The sequence below is a fragment of the Centropristis striata genome, chromosome 22 (genome assembly GCF_030273125.1).
Source record: "Centropristis striata isolate RG_2023a ecotype Rhode Island chromosome 22, C.striata_1.0, whole genome shotgun sequence".
In the NCBI taxonomy this organism is placed as follows: domain Eukaryota; kingdom Metazoa; phylum Chordata; class Actinopteri; order Perciformes; family Serranidae; genus Centropristis; species Centropristis striata.
Genome location: NC_081538.1, coordinates 8,569,755 through 8,592,181, shown reverse-complemented (window position 1 = coordinate 8,592,181; position 22,427 = coordinate 8,569,755). Strand labels below are relative to the sequence as shown.

General features: G+C 37.9%; 1 protein-coding gene across 2 annotated transcripts; it reads right to left on the bottom strand.

Annotated features, from left to right (window-relative positions):
* Positions 1–390: 390 nt before the first annotated feature.
* On the bottom strand, positions 391–21,736 carry tmpoa (thymopoietin a). 2 transcript variants are annotated; one of them, XM_059326340.1, is made up of 6 exons: positions 21,410–21,736; positions 10,893–11,010; positions 7,027–7,179; positions 6,078–6,214; positions 2,726–2,820; positions 391–1,503 (listed from the first exon to the last, which is right to left on the bottom strand). In XM_059326340.1, exons 1-6 carry the CDS (start codon positions 21,650–21,652, stop codon positions 1,107–1,109), a joined length of 1,143 nt encoding a protein of 380 aa, XP_059182323.1. In that variant the 5' UTR covers positions 21,653–21,736; the 3' UTR covers positions 391–1,106. The 2 variants fall into 2 exon arrangements, with proteins under 2 accessions (XP_059182323.1, XP_059182322.1); XM_059326339.1 differs by having other exon boundaries at positions 6,078–6,217; positions 21,410–21,734.
* Between the last annotated feature and the right edge of the window lie 691 nt (positions 21,737–22,427).

The window sequence follows — 22,427 nt, the reverse complement described above, 5'->3', positions numbered from 1 at the left end:
TTTTTTTTTTTTTTTAAATCTCGTTTTTATTTTTATTTCAGTTAACAAAAAATTGTTTTCAATTCTAGTTTTCATTAGTTTTCGTTAATAATAACCTTGATACTAACTGAGGAGAGAGTCCTTAAAAGAAAAACAGTCCCAACCCGAGTAATAAAGAATTGCATCAGACATTAAACATTCAGCCCCGAAAAAACTGTGAGAACATTAGTAACCAAAGCCAGTTGTCTATCATTGTCTAACACATTTTATTTACAACACAAATCATAACGCCTTTAGGCGTCTGGGTATTTGAGATTAAAATTTGTCAAATATTTTGAGGACTCAATTAACATGTTTTTTAATGTGTGTGTGTGTGTGTGTGTGTGTCATTTGTACATAGCAGACATATCACACAGTTAGTGTCATAGTTTATTGAGTGAATATTCAATATTTGTGACAGAGAATACATTATTATTAGGGAGAATACACAGGCACATGCATATTCTTATTTTAGAAAACATCAAGAAAATATTGGTGTAGGGCTAAAGAAGATTTAGAAGTATTTGGATTATAATAAGAAGCCTCCCTGTTTCATTAACAAAGATGGTCAAGTATGGTACAAAAAAAAAAAAAAAAATCAAACTCCATCTTCAAGGCTGTTAATGACTTACAGAGACAGACAGTGTGGAAAACAGCTCAACCACACAGATTCAATACAAACACACCATGCAAGTATGACAAAAAATTAACATGGTCGTAAAAATTTAGCCACATATTTTTATGAAAATTGTGTGGCTGGTTTGGCTGGTTTTGTCTAAACCTCACAGTCAAAGATAAAAAGATAAAAAAAATGGACCATAACAACAACAGTGCAGGAGGTACTGTCCTTTTACTACATGTCACGGAGATCCTTGAAATGTCAATAAAATGGCTTCTCTTATGGGATTCACTAGCAATCTATTAAGAAATAAAAAAAGGAATAGACAATCTTGAGGAAAAAGGACCAAGATGTCAGATAATTTCACAGCGCCCGTGATTAAAATAGCTACAATGCCGATTCACGCTTGAAGAAAATGAAAAACCAGAAGCACAGGCTTTTATTTCCCCTTAGATATTTCCTTGGCTCTTCATGCTGTGCTGCTACTTGCCACTTCTGTGTCTGTGGCTCCAAAAGGGCTGTTGGTGTTGGTCTCCATGGCTTGGTAAACCAAGAACAGGAAAGCAGCCACAATGGCCAGCAGGAACAGCTTTATCCAGAGAGACACGCTGCGGTGCACTGCCTTGGTCTGACCTGTAGGGGGAGCTGCAGACAGAAGCCTTGAGGTAGAAGAGGTGGAGGGGGGCAGGCTGGTGACTCTGTTGATAGTGGAGCTCTGTGTGTAGGAGGAAGAGGAGGAGGAGGAGGAGGAGGAGGAGCTGGTTGTCTTGAAGATTTTTGGAGAGAAGTGGTTTTCATTATTCCACAGGTCGCTGGACGTCACTGAGTAACTGCCAGCTCCTCGAATGGGTCGTCGACAGGTGGCACTGCAAGAGAAAAGGATTTTACACTCAATTTTTGACCATTATTGAGGGTGTGATAAACTGCTGTCTCAGAAAAGAAGATTACTTTATTAATCCCACAATGGGGAAATTCAACCTCTGCATTTAACCCATCCTTTTTTACACACAAGTGAACACACCATGCAAGGAGCAGTGGGCAGCACATTAGTGTGCCCGGGGAGCTGTGGAGGGGGGTTAGGTGCCTTGCTCAAGGGCACTTCAGTCCTAGACCTGTCAGTACCGGGATTCGAACCGGCAACTCTCCAGGTAAGTTAGCTAACCTCTAGGCCACAGACTGCCCACAATGGACAATATTATAGCTCCATAAAAGATCCATCATTGTACCAATAAACCAAGAGCTTTAAATAATTTTGGAAGTGCATAAATCTGAGACTTTTGTGGATCCAGTGTGTGATCATGTTAATCCCCATAGTAGCATTTCTTTGCAGTGAGACTTTTTTTGTGACCTCACTCCATAAAATTATCTTTTGTGACCCCTGGAATAATCACAGCATCATGTAAAAGGAGTTTCTCAGCAGTTTGTCATCCAAATGCTGAAAGTACAAAAAATGTCAAAAGGTTTTCGATCCCAAATCATAGTATTGCTTTTTCTCTGGTGTATTGTAGGAGGAATTTTTGACCATTAAAAAAATTAAATACATTTTCGGGTTAAATTAATTAATGACATTTAGCACCAAATCTGTGTAATAAATTTTAGCATCCCAAAAGTTGCTGCGACAACATGAGACTTAAGTGAGCATGGAAATTAATAATAAATTATTAATGAATGGGTTCATATTATATATTTATGACAAAACATCTCAAACATAAAAAAAGATATAATACAGTATACAGTGGCATGGAAAATTATGTGAACCCTTTGAAATAACATGAATTTGTCATAAAATGTGATCTGATCTGCATCAAAGTACCATTGATAAACAAACACAATGTGCTTAACCTAATAACACAAAAACAATTACAATATTATGTAAATATTGTCCAAAATGGGATGTATGCAAGTCCACCAGAAAACATAATGCCTCAAGCCATGGCTGTCACTGGCATGGGTGCAGAAAGCAAATAAGAAAAAGCACTGCTGTTATTAGAAACTAGCATAGCTTAAATACCTTTGGATATCTGACTTCTCATTTCTACAAAACAAAGCATTAGCTGTTTATAAAAAAAATAGCCATTGGTTACTTACCTAATTCCTGTTGGACTATTCATTTCTTTGGGGAACAGATCCTTTAGAACATCATTCTCCTCCACTTTTTGGTCGTTGGCTGCAATCTTCTCCACCTGAAAGTCAAAACAAGCATGGGCAGCATGGACACAGATGCTATACCTTCACCAGCAGAGGGCTCCCTCACTTCAAGCACAAGGAGTACTGAACCAAGTTGTTAATGCAAAACAGACCACACTCTCTGCAGAATAACAGTCTACCTATCTCACTAACACATCAATGTACGGTGAGGAGGTACAGCTGAGTATCTTCACGAGGCTGCACTTGGACAGGAAGCGGCCTCTTTTATCCAGCAGGACTTCTGAAGGGGGAACACTTCTCCTGCTCACAAACAATGGGTGTCACTGTGTGTCAAGATTGTTCAACCAGCCAAGTGTTCAGCTGTCACACAACTGTCCCTGCTTAGATCCTCAACAGCTGCAGAAACGTCTGACCAACCGGTCATTAACATCCCTGTACTATGAGGCATGAGTGAAGGATAGAAGAAGAGAACTGCAGCCCCTACAGATGCATGAGTAGAGCCATACTGGTGCTACAGAGACTACGCCATGCTTGGATCAAAACTTGTCTGACCAGTGGTACCTGTCTCTTAACAGGTGGGGTTTGTAACACATAGGCTTGAAGGTAACAAGGTTAATTTTGGTACGTTGTACATGAAGAGAATGAGGCCTGGATAGCTTTAGCCAACTTCTCAGTCTTCCATCTGTGTGCATCAGAGAAACTGATTGCACTTCCACCCTAATAAATATAGCTGTCTACACCAGTAGTTCTCAACCTTTTTGAGTCGCGACCCCCAATTTAACATGCATGTTGTCCGCGACCCCCGCTCACTGAACACAATCTCACACGCACAGTTCAGATCCCCCAAAAAAGACACAAAATGACCAAAAAAAAGACACTAAATTACCAAAAAAAGGACAAAATTACCCAAAAAAAGGACACATTTACCAAAAAGACACAAAATTACCAAAAAAAGACACAAAATTACCAAAAAAAAGACACAAAATTACCAAAAACCCCCCACAAAATTACCCCCAGAAAAGACACAAAATCACCAAAAAAAGGACACAAAATGACAAAAAAAGACATTTAATCACCAAAAAAAAGACTAAAACACATTAACACTTTAACACAGTGGAGACAGAGCTGACTTCCAAAATGATTTGGCGACCCCCAGAAATCACCTCGCGACCCCAATTGGGGTCCCGACCCCAAGGTTGAGAATAGCTGGTCTACACTATCCTGTTACAGATTCTAGGCCTGTCACGATAATTACTATTGACTTATCAATCGATATATAAAACGATAGGATTATCTGGACTCGATAATTGGTGTTTACATGCGTGTTTGTTTACATAAGCCATCAACATTTTTGCCAGTCGCGCTGCTTCTGTCCTTTTCCTGATGCTCAGCCTGCTCTCTGTAGGAGGTGGGACACACACACACACACACACACACAGAGTAAACTGCGTCGTGTCCAATGGCCACTGTCATTGGTGAACTTCAGTAACACTGCTGAGTTATACCCCACACATATAGATTTTCTACTGCCGCTTGTTTTCTGTTTTACACTGCCATTTCCTAGAAGAGTTTAGAACACTACATTTTATAGAGTAGAAATTCACAACGTTTCTAATGTATAAAGACAAAACATGGACACATAATATGAGAAGAAAAGTAAGAGAGAACAGATGGAGGGAAGGGACGGACATCAGGACTGAAGCACTTAAGAGAAAAGTCAGTGTGTGAACACTAGGTCTTAAGCAAGCATCCAGCATGTGCACGGCAACAGCTAATCCACATCATGTGCTTTGAGTTTGACATACAGCAAGAAGTACTGACAGACTGAACCTATAGGCTCATACTGAGCTGGGTGTGACTGCGCTCCAAATGAAAAATCGCTTCCTTTGCCAGTGTCAAAGAAAACCGTATAATCAACCCCAACTGCTGGATGTCCCATTCTACTTGATTTATTGGATGCACACCAGTGTTTGATTCTGCAACTCGGCCTTGTGAGAATGGACAATGGAAAACCTAGAAATTAACTGGTTGGGGAGGCTGAAGAGAAAATTGATGTGGCCGAAACCTGAATACAAGTTGATAAGGAAGATGTAACCAAGCTGTTGAACACTGGGACGCTAAACTGACGGACTTGGAGGGCTGCTCCAGCAGAGAAAATAACGAAGCGAATTTTGTGTTAAAAGAGAGGAAAATACAATTTTCGAATCTGTTCTTGGCCAGGCTAAGGGTTTTCTACCAGGATGGAGCAGTGTTGTATGTATCAGTGGCAGAGGAGGTACAAAAAGAGAGGTACAAAAAATATTTTTTGGTAACACTTTATATTAAGGTCCTTGTAATAACCATTAATTAACAAGTAATAAGGCCCTTGTAAGTCCTTACAAGATGCTTATTAACATTATTGTGTGATTATAAGCTTATTTAAGTGTTAATAATGGCATTACAAACACCCATGACCCATCCATTATGTCTTTATCAATCTTATTTTGTTTGCTTATTGATATTAAAATATACTTTATTGCTCATCTATTATAAGTTAACTATAAGTTAACTATGCTTTTTGCAACTACCGGATCTAAAGCGAGCTACTTAGCTAAATACTTAGCCAAGAAGTTAGCTAAGTAGTTAGCTTAGCAAGCTACTTAGCTAAATACTTAACCAAGAAGTTAGCTAAGTAGTTAGCTTAGCAAGCTACTTAGCTAAATACTTAGCCAAGAAGTTAGTTTAAGCTACTTAGCTAAAGAATGGATACGGCTCATTTTTCACCCATGTTGTGTATTAGAAGAGTAGTGACAGAAAAAGGGATTTTATTCAAAAATGAATAAAGGAAAACATAAAAATGAAGATGTATGATGATCAAAAAGAAACTAATTGAGGAAAACCTGGAATACTGAGTGATGAATTATTGCAAAGATATAGAACATAAAAACTCTGTCGGGTCACTTTAGACCCATGTTGTGCATCAAAGGGTTAAAGAAGTTATCAAGGATCCAGACTGGACTATGGCTGGGGATTAACACGAAGGATTATGGACCCCAACATCATGATTTTCACAGAATATGGCTCAACAGTGATTCCAGTTAGTGCTGAAGCTAACAAGAAAATACATCATCCAGGTAGAACAGCTAATGATTACAGTAAGACCCAAGGTGGGGGACGGTGCATTTAAATCAACAAGCCAATTTCGGATAAAACGGAAACATTTCTGCAGGTGGTTTAAGGACAGTTTGTGTAAAATGTGCCGAGTTGTTTTCACTGTGGGTGAAAGGCGGCCTCCTTAAAAAGCTCTTCTTACCTTCTGGTGCTGTCTGCTGCGGTTGCGGATGGTGACAGGAGTATTCCCTATGCTCTGCACCGGTTTCTCCACCACTGGAACTGGTTCAGGTTCTGCCACAGGTTCAGGTTCTGCCACAGGTTCTGGCTCTGCCATCACTTCTGACAAAACACAGTACAGTCACATATTGTTATTTGTGGGACAAATAGGTGGGTTTAGCTCAAAAAAAAAACCAAATTGATACTTTACATTACTTTCTAGGGAAAAGAAGAGCTTTTCATTTTTTTTTTCTTAAGACAGCCATTAGTTTCCGTACAGTGAAAATATATTACTTCAAACTTTTGAAACCAAAGATGCATTGACATGGTTTACATGCACACAACAATCCGAAGGGGGAATAATGAGGTAATGGTAATTACTGACTCACACGTTTACATGCACTTTAGTTATGCCATTACTAAAAAACCTGGGTTAACATGATTCAGTCAAATTAGGTGGATTTCTTCAAACAAGTTGCCTGGCAACAGTATCATGGCGTCTCCGCCGGTCAGGGCTGTCCTTATGTAAGTGTAAGGACATAAGTACATTTACTTAGCACAGGACTTAAAATTCTGAGGTACTTGAACATGACTATTCCTGTTTTCAACACAACATTTTAGAAGGAAACATTGTACTTTTTACTCCACCTGCTCTTAGTTTCTACTTACTTTTGTATTCTCACATTATTAATAAAATAATATAAATCATGGTGTCATGGAGGGCTAGTGGACCGCTAACAATAGCTCTTTTATGAATTGAAACATGGATAATAAGGAAACCTGAATTGGCATATAACAATGTCCACAGTAAAACATCACGATGGACAAAGATATCACCTGTGTGATTAACTGAAACTTTTAAATCATGATGGCTGGATTACAAAGCTTCTGAATGGGACCGATAGTATGAATAGAGTAAATCTGTTACTTACCGTCCTCCTTGTCACTGTACTGGTCTGATTCAGAATTGCCGTTATGGTTTACTTGTAACTCTGTAAGAAGCAGTTTTGGCGGTGGCGGCAGCTGTGCAGGGCCGTCATCCAGCAGCCTCTGCAGTTTCCTCTCATACAGCTTACGGGTGGATGCTGAAAGGATAAACAGAAAAGAGCCATTAAATTATACCTGGCCTGTCGATGTCTCTGAACAGCAGTGAGGGGGAACACTTAGAAATCAGTACATATCATCAGTTACACGCTTGGGCGTTTTATCCCTGTTTGGGTTTAATTGTGAGGGGCGAATCTAAATCCTTTTCAGATGATTGTTGTTTTTTTATTTTGCACGTTTAATAGCTGCCTCCAAAGAACGTCTGAGAGCCGATGTGTACGGAGGCCCTGAGAGCTCACAGTGCTGCAACTTAAGAAAACACATGCAAATACACAAAACACAGCATTTAGAAAACACGCTGCAAAGACCAGAACACAATTAGAAAAGTTGCTGCAAATAGATCAGAACACAACAGAAGTGTTTCCAGAGGACACTTAAAAGTGATGCACAAGTCTAGCCGGCGATCGATATCGTGCTAGAAGAAGTTCTAATAAAAAACATTATTTAATATATAAACAAGAGTGTCTTAATTTGCACATTCCTTCCAGGGACTAGAATCATCACAGTGGTGTGATTGTAGGGGTGTGCCATATCGTATCGTTGACGATAATATCGGTATATTTTTTTTATGGTTAAAAAAAATGCATATCGTGATAATGGCAACGTTCCTACTTCTTGATGTAGTGGTTAAAGTTGTTTTAATCACAAAAAGCTACTTACTCCCTGTCGCTAAACACATGCAGCTTTCAAAATAAGAGCACGGTGTGTTAAGAGAATCCACCACAGAATTTACAAGAAGACTGTCAAAATAAGATGCCTTAAATAAAACATATAAGAACCTTTATTGTCCTTTACAAAATGTCATTAAAATATGGAACCCCTAAATGGTTATTTTTATTATTTTCTCATACTCAAGAGTCAAGAGTAATTTTTTTTGTATTTGGCAACTGTTGAGATTTGCACTTCAAACTACATTTTAGATTTTTAATTATTTATACAGACTAAAAAAAAAACATGTTTTTTATATCTTTTAAAGTATTTCCCAATATCGTCAAGAATATCGTTATTGCAAAAATAGCCTTCAATATCGTGATATTCTCTTTGGGCCATATCGCCCACCCCTATGTGATTGTATGCTTCAAAAGGTTAAACTGGTCATAAATATCGATATATACAGTACAGGCCAAAAGTTTGGACACACCTTCTCATTCAATGCTTTTCCTTTATTTTCATGACTATTGACATTGTAAATTCATCAAAACTATTAATGAACACATGTGGAATTATGTACTTAACAAAAAAGTGTGAAATCACTGAAAACATGTCTTATATTCTATTAAGCAAAGGGTGGTTACTTTGAGGAATCTAAAATACAAGACATGTTTTCAGTTATTTCACACTTTTTTTGTTAAGTACATAATTCCATATGTGTTCATTCATAGTTTTGATGCCTTCATAGAGAATCTACAATGTAAATAGTCATGAAAATAAAGAAAAATGCATTGAATGAGAAGGTGTGTCCAAACTTTTGGCCTGTACTGTATACATTGTGTCTGCCAGAGACAGAAAGTTAGTAGTATATATATTTTCCTCTGATGTCTTCCAGCTGCATTGCCTTGACTCTTGGTGATTTACGGAGTCTCCTGATGGGCAGAAAGCTTTAGATGTTGCTGAAGTTATGCCACCTGCTATCTGCTACTAATTTAGATCAGTTCTCAGACAGTAAGTTAAATCTCAGACTGCCCCCATACCAGAGACGGGTCATAAGTGAGACGGTTCTCTGACCACCATCTGTGCCATGTGGGTTTCATTGCTGCCAGTTGTACGCCCTTTAAGGAGACTAGCGGTGGGTCTGAGTCTATTGATTTCAATAGGAGAAATAAACATGAGCACACATTATGACATAGGGTTGTCAAAAGTATCGATACTCAAAAAAGTATGGATACTAAAACGTTGTATCCGGATACGATACTCATTTTCAAAAGTATCGAGTATCTGAAGCTTGTTATTATAGTTGCAGTTTCTTTTTGCACAACTGTTTTTTATGATAACTATTTAACCTGTGGTTCTGTTAATTTTTACATGGTGCATTTTTCTTGTTAATAAAAATATTTCTGTTAATCCTTGTTTTTATCCATGTGGTATCGAAAATGGTATCGAGTATCGAACATTTTCCTGAATATCGGTATCGAGTTGAAAAGTTTAGTATCGTGACAACCCTATTATGACAGAATCTTTGGTCCAAGAGTTGCCAAAATAGAAATAGGATTCATTTTCACAAGCTACATACCTTCTGAACATTCTGACACTGAAATAGCATTTTTCAGACGGCCAAATCAGAAATCTGAAAGTTAACTTTTCTTGAGACCGGTTTTTGTCTTAGCAACTCACTCTGAGAACACATTATATCGTTTGATGTCAGAGCATTTCCAAACATTCTAGCCAACTCATTTTCATAGTGCCAATTGCTACTGTTTACTGTGCAAATATCTACTGTTATCAACATTAAATGTCAATAAAACTACAGTGGAAATCAGCCATCTTAGAACAGTGCGTAAGTTATATTCTAGTATTTTCAGTGTTAGGCTGAACCAGTACTTGGAAACTGTAGAAAATCTGGTTGATGAGTAGAATGGATTTCGGAAAAAAATAAAGATTTTCAAAAAGGCTTTTATTTTGATTGAGAGATTTACTTGCTTTGTAAAGCAGTAACTGTTTGCTGTTTTGTTGTTGTGTGTAGAAGTAAATAATACTCCAAATGATTGCTTTAGTCTTCCCTTTGGAGTCAAACAAGGTGGCTTTCTTTCTCCTACCCTGTTTAAATTTATGTAAATGTCCTGACTCTTGAAACGAATGACTCTAGCTTTGCTACACATTTGAATAATTCAACTCTGGGCATTGGGTTATGTGCAGAGGACATTGCTCTAGTGGCCGAGTCTGAGGATGGTTTATAAAACAAGTGAAATTAGTTGCAGACCTGCAGATTGAGGTTGTCAATAAATCTAAGCAAACACAGATTGTTCATTTTAGGGAATGATTAAGTTATTCAATTATACACCTGAATAATGTTATGTGTGTGTGTGTATATATATATATATATATATATATATATATATATATATATATATATATATATATATGGGATTTAATCTTGATGAATTTATGACATATGACGCTGGAATTGAAACATTGACATATTTAATTGAGAGAGCATTAGGGTCTGTCAATAAGAAAAAAATAGTAAAGATCTTGGGTGTTTTACTCACTTGCAACTCTACGTTGCATGTGTCTCACCCATATTAAATTGTGCCTCTGGGATATGGGGTGCCAAAAACAAAAAAGAGCTGGTCTCATAACTTTGACCCTCTCACAAGGCGTTTTGTATTTTCACTTAATGACAGTTTATTTGAGCGTTTTGTTCAGTAAAAATGTCTTGTTCAGTGTTTGGTTGGACTAACAGACACTCCAAGGAGTCGCTGTTCCTTTTTTCTGAGGTAAGTAACAAACATTTTTGTTTTTATTTTTTGCTAGCCAAAATGAACATCCCAGTTAATGATCCAGTTAATGCTAACATGAATTAGCAGCGACTTCTCTCAGTCACTACCTCCATTATTTATATACAGTCTATGTTCTGAATATATAAACACCACTACCAAGTATCCATATATACTGATTATCAGCTGAAAAAGTGGTTTAGGGTTTAGTTACTCTTAAACCCTAATATGACCATGCTGCCGTTTCTGATAACACTCACCCACAATCGGCCCAATATCCACTCCATGCTTCAGCAGCTCATCCTTCAAGCCCACATCGGTCAGTACGGTGACATCCATTTCATCCACTTGAACCTTGTCTGTCTTCCTGGTGGCTTTCTGCAGAAGGACAGGGCAGCCAAGTTAGTAATGCAATGAAACACTTTAAAAACATCAGGGTCAAGTTCAGGTCAGGGACTGTCATGGATTGAATTTTGTTCTGAGGCAACATAAACCTCAAGTAACATCAAAAGCAAAGAAGTCAAATGACCAACAGTTTGGTTATTGGGTCTGTCCTTTCTTGGATGTCGGAGTAATATGATGGTTCTATTACTTCTGACTCTCACACTTGGCTGCAAACTAGGGGTGTGCCATATCGTATCGTTCACGATAATATCGGTATATTTTTTTTTATGGTTAAAAAAAAATGCATATCATGATATTGACAACATTCCTACTTTTTGATGTAGTGGTTTAAGTTGTTTTAATCACAAAAAGCTACTTACTCCCCGTCTCTAAACACATGCAGCTTTCAAAATAAGAGCACAGTGTGTCAACAGAATCCACCACAGAATTTACAAGAAGACTGTCAAAATAAGATGCCTTAAATAAACATACAAGAAACTTTATTCTCCTTTACTAAATTTAATTAAAATGTGCCCCCCGGAACCCCTAACTGGTTATTTTTATTATTTTCTCACACTCAAGAGTCAAGAGTAATTTTTTGTATTTGGCAACGAGATTTGCACTTCACACTACATTTTAAATTTTTATTTATTTATACAGAATTTTTTTTTTTTTTTTTAAATCACATTTTCTATATCTTTTTAGGTATTTTGTAATATCGTCAAGAATATCGTTATCACAAAAATAGCCTGAAATATCGTGATAATCTTTTAGGGCCATGTTGCCCACCCCTAAGCCCAACTATATCTAGTGTTAGAGCCATTTTGTATATTGTGGAGAAGCTGATAAATAATTCAGATTTGTAGTTCATAGTTCTTTATTGAGGTTGTAGGAATGCCTATTGGTTAGTGGTAATTGCAATCTTCTTATTGGCTGAGATGTGTGTAACGTCATAATTGTGTACTTTGTTTTAATTAAGATTATGGAGACGAGGAGAGCACACTAGTTTTTGACCGTGCTCATAATTAGTATTTTTGGTTTGCTGCAGTTTATTGTTTGTCACACTCAAACGAAAGGTTTTCAATAAACCATAAGAAAGAAACTGTGGAATTTTTTCGGCTTTAGACACGCGTCAACTACATCCTCACGCTCCATAATTGAAGTGTGCGTTTTAAAGGTAAAACTAGAGGGAGCCACACTAACATCTAGGTAGTTACGAATCACCTCCTGCATCAGCTCAGGTTCTCTCCACGTCCCTAGAGCCAGTCATCGAAGCCAGGTACCTGCTTGCCGCCTGGCTCACGTCACACCCGACCCCCATGCCAAACCCTGCAGGTGGTGTGCCCACGGGCAACGGATCCATTTTGTTTTTAAAAAAATCCAACCACTGTTTAATTTCACATATGATTTATAAACACAGGGAAACATGTGTGCAATGACTATTTATGTACAGCAACCCACATACATTTGAAAGAGAAGCTTTCAGTTGAGCAGTTCCCTTCCTATGACGAAGAGAAAGAAAAGAGATAAAAAAGGCAGGTGCTGCAGGCGTTTCACGGCTGTACACAATATGCTTGGCTGAAGCTGCCCCTCACTCACCAGCCTACAGGAAATTACTCTGTGTGAAGCCAGCTGCCTCTAAAATAAAGCCCAATGTTTCCTCCATGGCTCACGGCCCACAGGGGCTATGACTGAGTAAATAAAGTATGCATGGATAAAATGTTTTGCTGATGTAAACATACCAGTTACACATGCGGTTTTGAACAAAATTGACTTAATAATGTTGATGTTAAGATCCTGATATATTACAAAATCGACATTGGCATGGTTTGGTACATAACATAAAGACTTGAGAAAAGGCAGGTTGCCTGCCTTTGTACACTGCAAAATATTTGTTTCTTACCAAGATACAAAAAAAAAACAACAACTTAGATTTAGAAGAGTTAGATAATTTATCTTGTTTTAAGAGTTAATTTCTTATTTGAAGTGTTCGACATGCTTATTTCTAGATTTAACAATCTTCATTCAAGACATCTTGTCGAGTGAAATTCTCTGTCCATGCAGCAAGATAATTGCCCTCAGACTTAGTGTTTTTATCTTGTTTTTAGACACCCTTTTTTGCAGTGTACACCAAACCCCCAGTACATCCTGGTGCTTAACACTGCTTAAAGACTCAGGGCACCTAGTGACTAATGTAAAGTTGAGGCCTGATCCTATCTTATATCGGTACTATGCATCAAACAGCAGCTCAGAGTACCTGGCCTACTTGGTATCTCTGGTGGTGTTCTGGAAAGGATACCAAGTGAGGACTCTTTAGAGCAGCAGTGGGAGACTGTTGATGTTTTTAAAAGGAGGTACTGTTGTCTTTTAGTTTTTATCCTGTCCTGATGTCTTTTTGTGTGTTTGTACATACAGATGTGTATGTGGGGATGGGAGGGGTTGGTTTTGTGTATTTTTTTGTCTGTTTTTACCCTTATTTTTTGTAAAGCACTGTGTGTTACATTTCTATGTATGAAAAGCGCTATATAAATAAAGTTTGATTTGATTTGGGACTTTAATGTTTATTTAGGAAATGATGGAGGTGATAGAAGAAACTAGGTGCGCGTTGTGTTAAACATTTTTGTTTAACACAAATGAGTCAAAATACCTTCTGAATTAAGTTTTGTTGTGCTGCAATATGTATTGCCCTACAAATTGTGTACTACAGACTTCTCTTTAAGTAGTGATCTGAAAAAAAAAATCACACCAAGATCATTTAAATATGTTTTTCAATGAAAATGAGGAAAATGACAGAAAAAAATGATAAGTCAATTTATAGTGCGTCATATCACTATTGCAATATAAGTCTAAATATTTTAGATATCGCTTCAAAAACTCTTGTTCAGCATTCGTTTGGACTATCAGACACTCCAAGGAGTGAGCTGTAAAAAAAATTCTGGAGAGCAACGTAATTTTGTTATAGCGAGTTTATTTTTAGATGCACCCGTCCTCACGCCTTGCCAGTTCAAATATGGTCTCTCCCAGTTTCAAACAACCAAGATGGTGATGCACGTAATGCCGAAGTTCATGCTTCAAACAGACAGTCCACAAACCATGTGGTGAGGTCATGGTGACCACATCTATTATTTATATACAGTCTATGGTTCAGACCTGCATTAACATAGAATGTGATCACAAATGGACATCTTTTAACAAAGTCTGTTCACACCAGACATTAAAGTGCAGTTCCACATGCAGTTCCTGACTCTAAATGCAAACAAATACTGGTAAAACCATGGCTAATACGGCGGATATTGTAACACAAGACTGCAGGAATGTCTGGAGTCATTCAAATTCAATTCAAAATGACTTTATTTATCCCCGAGGGGAAATTCAGTTAGGCTGTTAGCTCTTGAAGAATTAGACAGCCTGATGGCTGGAAGAGTGAAGGATCTTTTGAATCTCTTGTTGTAATATATATTTCTATAAAATAAAAATGACTTGATTAATTAATTAGTCAATTATTTATTGAAACCTATTATGGTGTATTAAGGGTCATAACATTAGTGGTGGTTTTATGAAGTCTATTTCCATGTTCAAATATGTCCCAGAAAGTTGTTGCAGCAATTTTTGGCTTGATACCATTTGTTACACACATTTGGTGCTGAATAATACAATTTTATTCATACTGAGAATGGATAAAAATGGTCAAAAAAACCCTCCAGAATATAACATCAATATGCCAACACATTTGGAACAACATAGAAGAATCCATGCTGTGATTTGGGTTCAAAACTTGAGTCATTTTGGAGATATTTTCATTCCGATAGCATGACGTCAGAGGTCACATGACTGCTTTGAAAATCGCTAATACAGCCTAACTTTGTAGTGTTTTTTCAACAACTTCCCACTATGATATACTGACATGCTTGGGGTCTACAGATTCCTTATATCTCCTAGTTATCTCCTGTCGCCAAAGTAGCTTATAATAAGCAGACCTGTCAACTATTGCTGCACTTTGAACCCGGCTTCAGTTACAACAGTGTGAGAGCGGGAGTGGAGGCACAATAGTGATAGGACATTACCGGGGGGGAGGGCTTTTCACCTGCCTGGAGACACACAGACACACACACACAGACACACACACACACACAGACGCACTCACTGCGATGGTAAAGGACCCAAAATAGCTAAAACAGCCAAAGTTAGAGTGGCTGAATATCAAGGTTGTCTGAGGATGATTTCAGCGGTCCAGTCCATCCGTTTAATAGCTTGCAACCAATACCTCAGTAACTGAGGGCAAACAAATCATTTCCCCTTTAGAACATCCTATGTAAATACATTTTTTTCTAAGGGATCCTTGCATGAAAATTTGCAACAGGGTAAAAAGCCTTCAGTGACTCTCTGCAACTTATTCAGCTTAAAAACAAACGCAAAATGTGAGGAATGCACAGATGATCAGCTTCAGGGGTGACGCTGCTGTGAAGTTCACAGCATGCAAATATGAGAGAGGCTGTCTTACTAGTCTGGATGTGAGCCAGACTGTTTCATAATAGGAACACGAGGCGGGAAAATGGCTCTGTGACCACTCCTCTGCAGACCACACCCTGGCCGTTAAAGGCATAACTAAACCTTGAGCTCACAGCCAGACTTGGCCTGAGCTCTGTGGAGTAAACTCAACAAAATGTCAGACTTTCCATCTCCATGCTAAAGCCTGGACGGAGTAGTTTGAGGGTGAGACGTGCCAGGACCTGTGGCTGCATGATGCAACTTGGCTGAATAACATGTGTGGTTAGCCACAACTTACTCTGCTTCGATGGATCACACGTGTTTGCAATACTTATGTCACACATTCCTCATGCATTCCAGGTCATTCTTTCAAATCTCAACAACACCATGTTAAAAAGGGGAGGGGGGGAAAAAAAGGTATTTGAGCCCTTGATTTTGAAAAGCCTCTGACTTCAGGTAACCATTTCAGAAATGTCAGGAATTCATTTTTAACCTGCTTGGCCCCCTCACCACTGGGACACTGAGCACTGGACATCAACACTACAATTATGCACTGACTTGGAAAACAAAAAACGCACATGCTATGTCTTTCCAAAGTGCTTGACTTCTTACTACACCTACATGTGGTGGCAGTCTGAGCACAAATTCCTCTTCCTGAGAGAAGTATTTCCTCAATGAAGAGGCCCAACCCAGTAAGATAACAGTACCAGAGTAGTGAAAATGTTCTCCCTGGTGTGTCATTTAAAGCGTATCACCCTAAGGCTGCATTCACACCAAATCAGGTGGGGGAGCGACAATGCCAGTCCCCCCATTCAATTGAATAGGGGTTAGGGCAGTTGGGCTGCAGCCATCATAGACACAGAAAGCCAAAAGAACTACATCAGCCTGCGGCAGAAAAGTTGAAACAGAATCAATTTTTGGTGAAAACCCGATGTCACACTGGAGTAACCAATCCCATAATCAGCAGGTCAGTCAGAGAGCACAGTCAACATCCCCGCCTCCACCACTGCCATGAGATGAGCGCCAAAAAAACAACTATGAGGGTAAACAACAAAATGCAAGCAACTACCCCAACTGCCCAGGAGTAGGTGTCACAGCCAATTACATGAATGCATGTTGCACTGCAAAAAACATGAAGCTTACCAAGTATTTTCTTCTTATGTCTAGCAATAGGATCTTGATTAAATTGTTTTGAGTATAATTTACTTACTGACTATAGCTTTATGTGCTTATTTAATCATTAGTATTATTATGTGCTTATTTAATTATCTTGTTGTTTAACCCTTTATCAGGCGAAGAACTATATTTGGTAACTTCAGTGGATATCAAAACTGGGTCCCCATGTCTCTCTGTTTGGTCGTAGAACCTCATGGATTTCTTCCAGCTAATCAGCAAAGATCAGGCTACGTCACAGACAGCATGACATTTGAGAATATTTCCAGAAAAAAGTTGCAAGTTAACTAGATTAAAGTGGCAAATATCCAAGAAAAAAAAGTCACAGATTTTTAGAGATTTAAAGTGGCAAATCTGCGCCTAAAAAGATGCAGGTTTATGAGAAAAAAGTGGGGGAAAAAACAACTTTTTTTCTCGCAGATTCGCCACTTTAAATCTCATAAATCTACTTTTTTCCCCTAGTAGATTCACCACTTTAATCTCGTAAACTTTTTTCTCAAAATATTACCCCCCTCCCCTGGGTCTGTATGTTTTTGTTTTTTTGTTTTTTTTACACATTCTGGCTGTATGTAATATCCTCCAATATTCTCTAGGGTTGAAATTTAGAATTTGCAAGTATTTCAATGAGGTCCCTATTAAGGGTTAAAGACTTGTTTTTAGGATTGACATTGTGAGCTTTTTCATGCTTTCCAAGCTGTTCAACTGTTGAATATTGTGAGTTGTTACCTAAAATATTGGCTCCAATTGAGAGTTTTAGTTGCATGTACTTTTAATGCGATTTCTAAAGCATTTTCTACCCAACAAAACATTATAGTTTCAAGGATTGTTGGCTACAGTTGAGCTATTCAAGCCACCTCTCAAGATAAGTATATTTGGATTTTTTTCAAGACAACATTGGTTTTTCCAGTGCGTAGATATTTTCTACTTATTTTAAAAATTCTTACAAAGAAAAAAAATACTTACTGCACTGGCAGATAATTTCACTTGTTTCGAGCACGTATTTGCTTAATTCTAGTTTTTTATTTCTTATTTTTTTGTCAGTTGGTTTTTGCAGTGTGCAGTGATTTTGCAGGATTTGGTAGACGGTTTCCTGCACCACGGTCCAGCACAAGACACAGTACCTCCGTTTTTTCTTGTCTAACTGCTGTGAAATGACTGACTCTGCCATCAAGTGCAGTTGGACCAACACTCTGATGGAGAACAGTCTGTTCATGCCACACTGAAGGGTTAAAGTTCACGACATGTCACACAAAGGCCAATTTCAGTGACACTCCCATATGGCATCATTCCCATGAGGCTTCCCTTTCAGACATGTTTTGTTACCTGAATCCATTTGAAAATGGGCACCGCTGGTAATGTGAACCAACAGTATGCCTGTGTGGCGCTTCTGCTTAATAACCATAAAGGTCAGTGCACCAGCTCCCTGCATTCCTTTTCTACCACTGTACAATAACTTACAGTCTTGTCCCATTGTTTGATTCACAGATTCAGCCACACACACACACGCACACGCACACACACACAGTAAAAAACATGTTAATTGAGTCCTCAAAATATTTGACAAATTTTAATCTCAAATACCCAGAGCCCTAAAGGGATTATTATGATTTGTGTTGTAAATGAAATGTGTTACACAATGATAGACAACTGGCTTTGGTTACTAATGAAAACTAGAATTGAAAAAAAAAATGTGTTAACTGAAATAAAAATAAAAACAAGATTTAAAAAAAAAAAGATAGCTAACTTAAACTGTATTTGGTGGTTACAAAACGAACTAAAATTAGTGAAAATGTCCTTAGATTTCGTCTTTGTCGCTGCCTGATCAAATGGTGACACACATGGTTTACGATGCCCAACATTTAGCAACATAGCCTTGGCCTCAGCATTTACTCATCATCTAAAACTCATGATCCATCATCCTTGATCATCCTTAACGTCCACACCTCACAAAGGGATAAGTAAACAAACAATAAATACATGGTTGATTATAATCAAAGTCATCAAAGTTTTTCATTCTTTGTGATATAGACACATTTTGGTCAGTACAAATATTGAGGGTATGTACAAGCCCTAACTTTGGGGAACTTGAATTTAAAAAAGTAAACAAAAGAGAAGCTCATAAAACAAAAACTGTCCTTGGTTGCCATCCTTATTATACCTCTACATTACTGTTGCATTACAATTGTCTTTGCAAGGGTCTTAAACAATGCTAGTACGATGCACAATTAAGTTCTGGCTGCACTTCAAAAAGTCACCGTCAGAAGTCATACTTGAGAAGGAAATCTCTTGACTTGCTTCTGTTTGAAGCCTCTGAAGTATGCAGGCTGTAGCTGGCTGGAGAGATTTTCGTTATGAAAACAACAGAGGATTGTTGAGCTGCCCTGCAGCAAAGAAATCACAACGGTCTTCTCCCAAAGAAACGGTTGCCATTTAAACAAAACAAACACCTATAAGCTTCTTCACCTGTGCTTCAGCAGTTTCTGGGCGTGGTTTCATCTAACAGGAGGTAAAGCTTCACTTCAACGCACAGATTAAACATTCATGTCAAAGAATCAATGACAACCAATTAGGGGTGGGCGATATGGCCCTAAAAGAATATCACAACATTTCAGGCTATTTTTGCCATAATGATATTCTTGACGATATTAGGAAATACTTAAAAAGATAGAAAATATGATTTTTTTTGTAGTCTGTATAAATAATTAAAAATCTAAAATGTAGTTTGAAGTGCAAATCTCAACAGTTGCCAAATACAAAAAAATTTAGTCTTGACTCTTGAGTATGAGCAAATAATAAAAATAACCATTTAGGGGTTCCGGGGGCATATTTTAATGACATTTTGTAAAGGAGAATAAAGGTTCTTGTATGTTTTATTTAAGGCATCTTATTTTGACAGTATTCTTGTAAATTCTGTGGTGGATTCTCTTAACACACTGTGCTCTTATTTTGAAAGCTGCATGTGTTTAGCGACAGAGAGTAAGTAGCTTTTTGTGATTAAAACAACTTTAACCACTACATCAAGAAGTAGGAACTTTGCCAATATCATGATATGCATTTTTTTAACCATAAAAAAATATACAGATATTATCTTGAATGATACGGCACACCCCTACAACCAATATCCTGTTTTGATCTGTTGAAAAAAGAGCTTAGGTTGCTGTAGTTGTGTTCTTAGTAAAAACAAAGGTATGTACTCATGAAGGATTATGGGAGCATCCAGGGTTTTTAGGACATTGGTCCCATAGAAAAGGGGCTGCCAGTTCAAATTCAAAATTATGTTTTTGGAGAATAAATTTAATAGTGGGTGGGCAAGCCTGGCAAAAAAATAAAATAAAAAATCATGTATGAAGGCTGAGGTCACACAGATGTATAGTTTAAACTGGAAAGAACAGTTTGTCTTTATAATTGTTAAGGATAACTGCATGATTGAAAAAGATTTAAATATTTATCTAAGAACATCCTAACTTTCATTTGGCATTTATTATTATTGTGGACGGTACAGACTACATGAGTATCATGGTTTGTATTTAGTTGTTTGTTGTTGTGACTGTGAATGTCACATGTGCTCTAGTATGCAACGTTTGCGTCCTCCAGTGCAGATCAAACTTCCAACAATTTCCACAATAAAGATCTGAATTGTAATTGATAACCAAAGTTGTAAGTAGATGATTAGTTGCAGTCGTGTTAAAGTGTATTTTATATGTCTTCACCCTGTTAAATTAATCACCCAACTCATTTTTTCAAGTTTCGCAGGAAACACAAAAAACTTCACCAAAAGAGTAACATATGACATTTGTTGATAATTTCACTCAAAAAGGATGGCTATTGGCATACTAATAACACTGTGTGTAAATTATGTAACTTAGAGAAATATATGACTTAGGCAATTTTTTGAACATGCCTTTGTGACTTAAACAAGATATGGTACCACTTTATTTTGAAGGAGTCTACATAAGTCACACAAGCCTGTCAGAAACATGACATGACAAGTATCATGAGCATTAATGTTACTTCAGAGTGTCATTAATATTCATGACACATCCCATGTCAGTTTGTGCTTTGTTTTTAATAGGATGGGTGGGATGAAGGTGGGTGGGGTGTAGGGTTGGGGATGTACAGAGGTTGTTTGCTTGTTTCTATGTTTCGTTATTTTTATTATCATTATTATTACTTTCTCCTCTTTATGTAAAGCACTTAGTGTTGCATCTCTGAATGAATCGTATGAAAAGTGCTATACAAATAAAGTCTGATTGATTCATGTTTATGACACGCTCATATGTAGACACCTTAGAGTAAAGTGTTACTAATATTAGTTAATAGTAAAACACTGATAAACTAAACTGATAACTAAACAATCTCCCTCTAGCTCTTCTTTGCTGGGTTCTTATCTGATGCCTATGAATGTGGCAAATTGTCAAAGAAGTGATGATCTTAAAGGGGTAAAATCATGATCTGATCAACTGAGGATGGAGGAGATTTTACCATATGTGGCCGGCGTCATGAGGAGATGATTTAGGCAAAAAACAACAACTATTTTGACAAAAAAATGACTTAGGCGATTATTTTAACAGTGTGACGACATTTCGGCACCTGAACAGCGTGAATTAGAGGTAACGTAAGTGAAAATGAAACGAATTCACTACTTTTGAGTTACGGAAACTTGTGCTACCAGTCTTCCTGGTGCTAAGTGAGCTTCTGTAACGGTTATCCTAAAACTTAGAACAGAACTCACCCTGCCGGAGGAGCGACTCCTGCTCGAGACGACGGGCGGTGGCAGCTCCTCGTCGCTGGAGAACATGTCCAGAGTCGTGGCTGTGACATGTTTCTTGTTATGAATGGTCAGGTTTTTGAGATAAAGCTGCACATACGCGTCCTTGGTCGGGTTTCCACTCGGGAGCTCTACGTTGTGGGCCAGCAGCTCGCTCTTCAGCTTGTCTTTAGTGAGCACAGACGGGTCGTCCAGGTACTCCGGCATGTCGGCGTGGGGACTGAGGCACAGTTACCGTCGCCTGGCTAAGTTAGCTCCGTCAGCTAACTCCGTGGGGGGAAAGTGGGATAAAGGGAGAGGTTTGGTCTGAGCCGACTAACTAGCGCCTCCTACTGGTATCAATCCGCAAAACAAATATCAGCTGCGGAGGTGAATAGCGAATGCCAAGGAAATAGGAAGGAACGGAAAAGGGAAATAATAACGTCACACTGTTAAAATAATAAAGTCATTTTTTGTCTAAATTGTTTTTTGTTTTTTCCTAAATCACCCCCTCATGACACCTATGGTAAAATCGCCTACATCCTCAGTTGATCAGATCATGTGATTTTACCCCTTTAAGATAATGGCCTATGTCAAGTGTGTGACTTAAGTGGATTTATTATGCCTAACTCAAAATAAAATGTGACTTAGGCAATTTTTTGAACATGCCTTTGTGACTTAAGCAAGATATGGTAACACTTTATTTTGAAGGTGTCTACATAAGAGTGATATGAGCGTTTTCATACAAGAGAGATGCAACACTAAGTGCTTTACATAAAGAGGAGAAAGTAATAATAATGATAATAAAAATAACGAAACATAGAAACAAGCAAACAACCTCTGCACATCCCCAACCCTACACCCCTGGTATAAATCCGCAAAAAAAATATCAGCTGCGGAGGTAAGTAGCGAATGCCAAGGAAAGAGGAAGGAACGGAAAAGGGAAATAATAACGTCACACTGTTAAAATAATAAAGTCATTTTTTGTCAAAATTGTTGGGTT

Coding starts and splice junctions, on each gene's coding strand:
- tmpoa (XM_059326339.1), bottom strand. CDS start 21,652: ATGCCGGAGTACCTGGACGACCCGTCTGTGCTCACTAAAGACAAGCTG. Junction 6,218..7,026: donor GTACAGTGACAAGGAGGACG/GTAAGTAACAGA, acceptor GTGTTTTGTCAG/AAGTGATGGCAGAGCCAGAA. Junction 1,504..2,725: donor AATAGTCCAACAGGAATTAG/GTAAGTAACCAA, acceptor TTTCTCTTGCAG/TGCCACCTGTCGACGACCCA.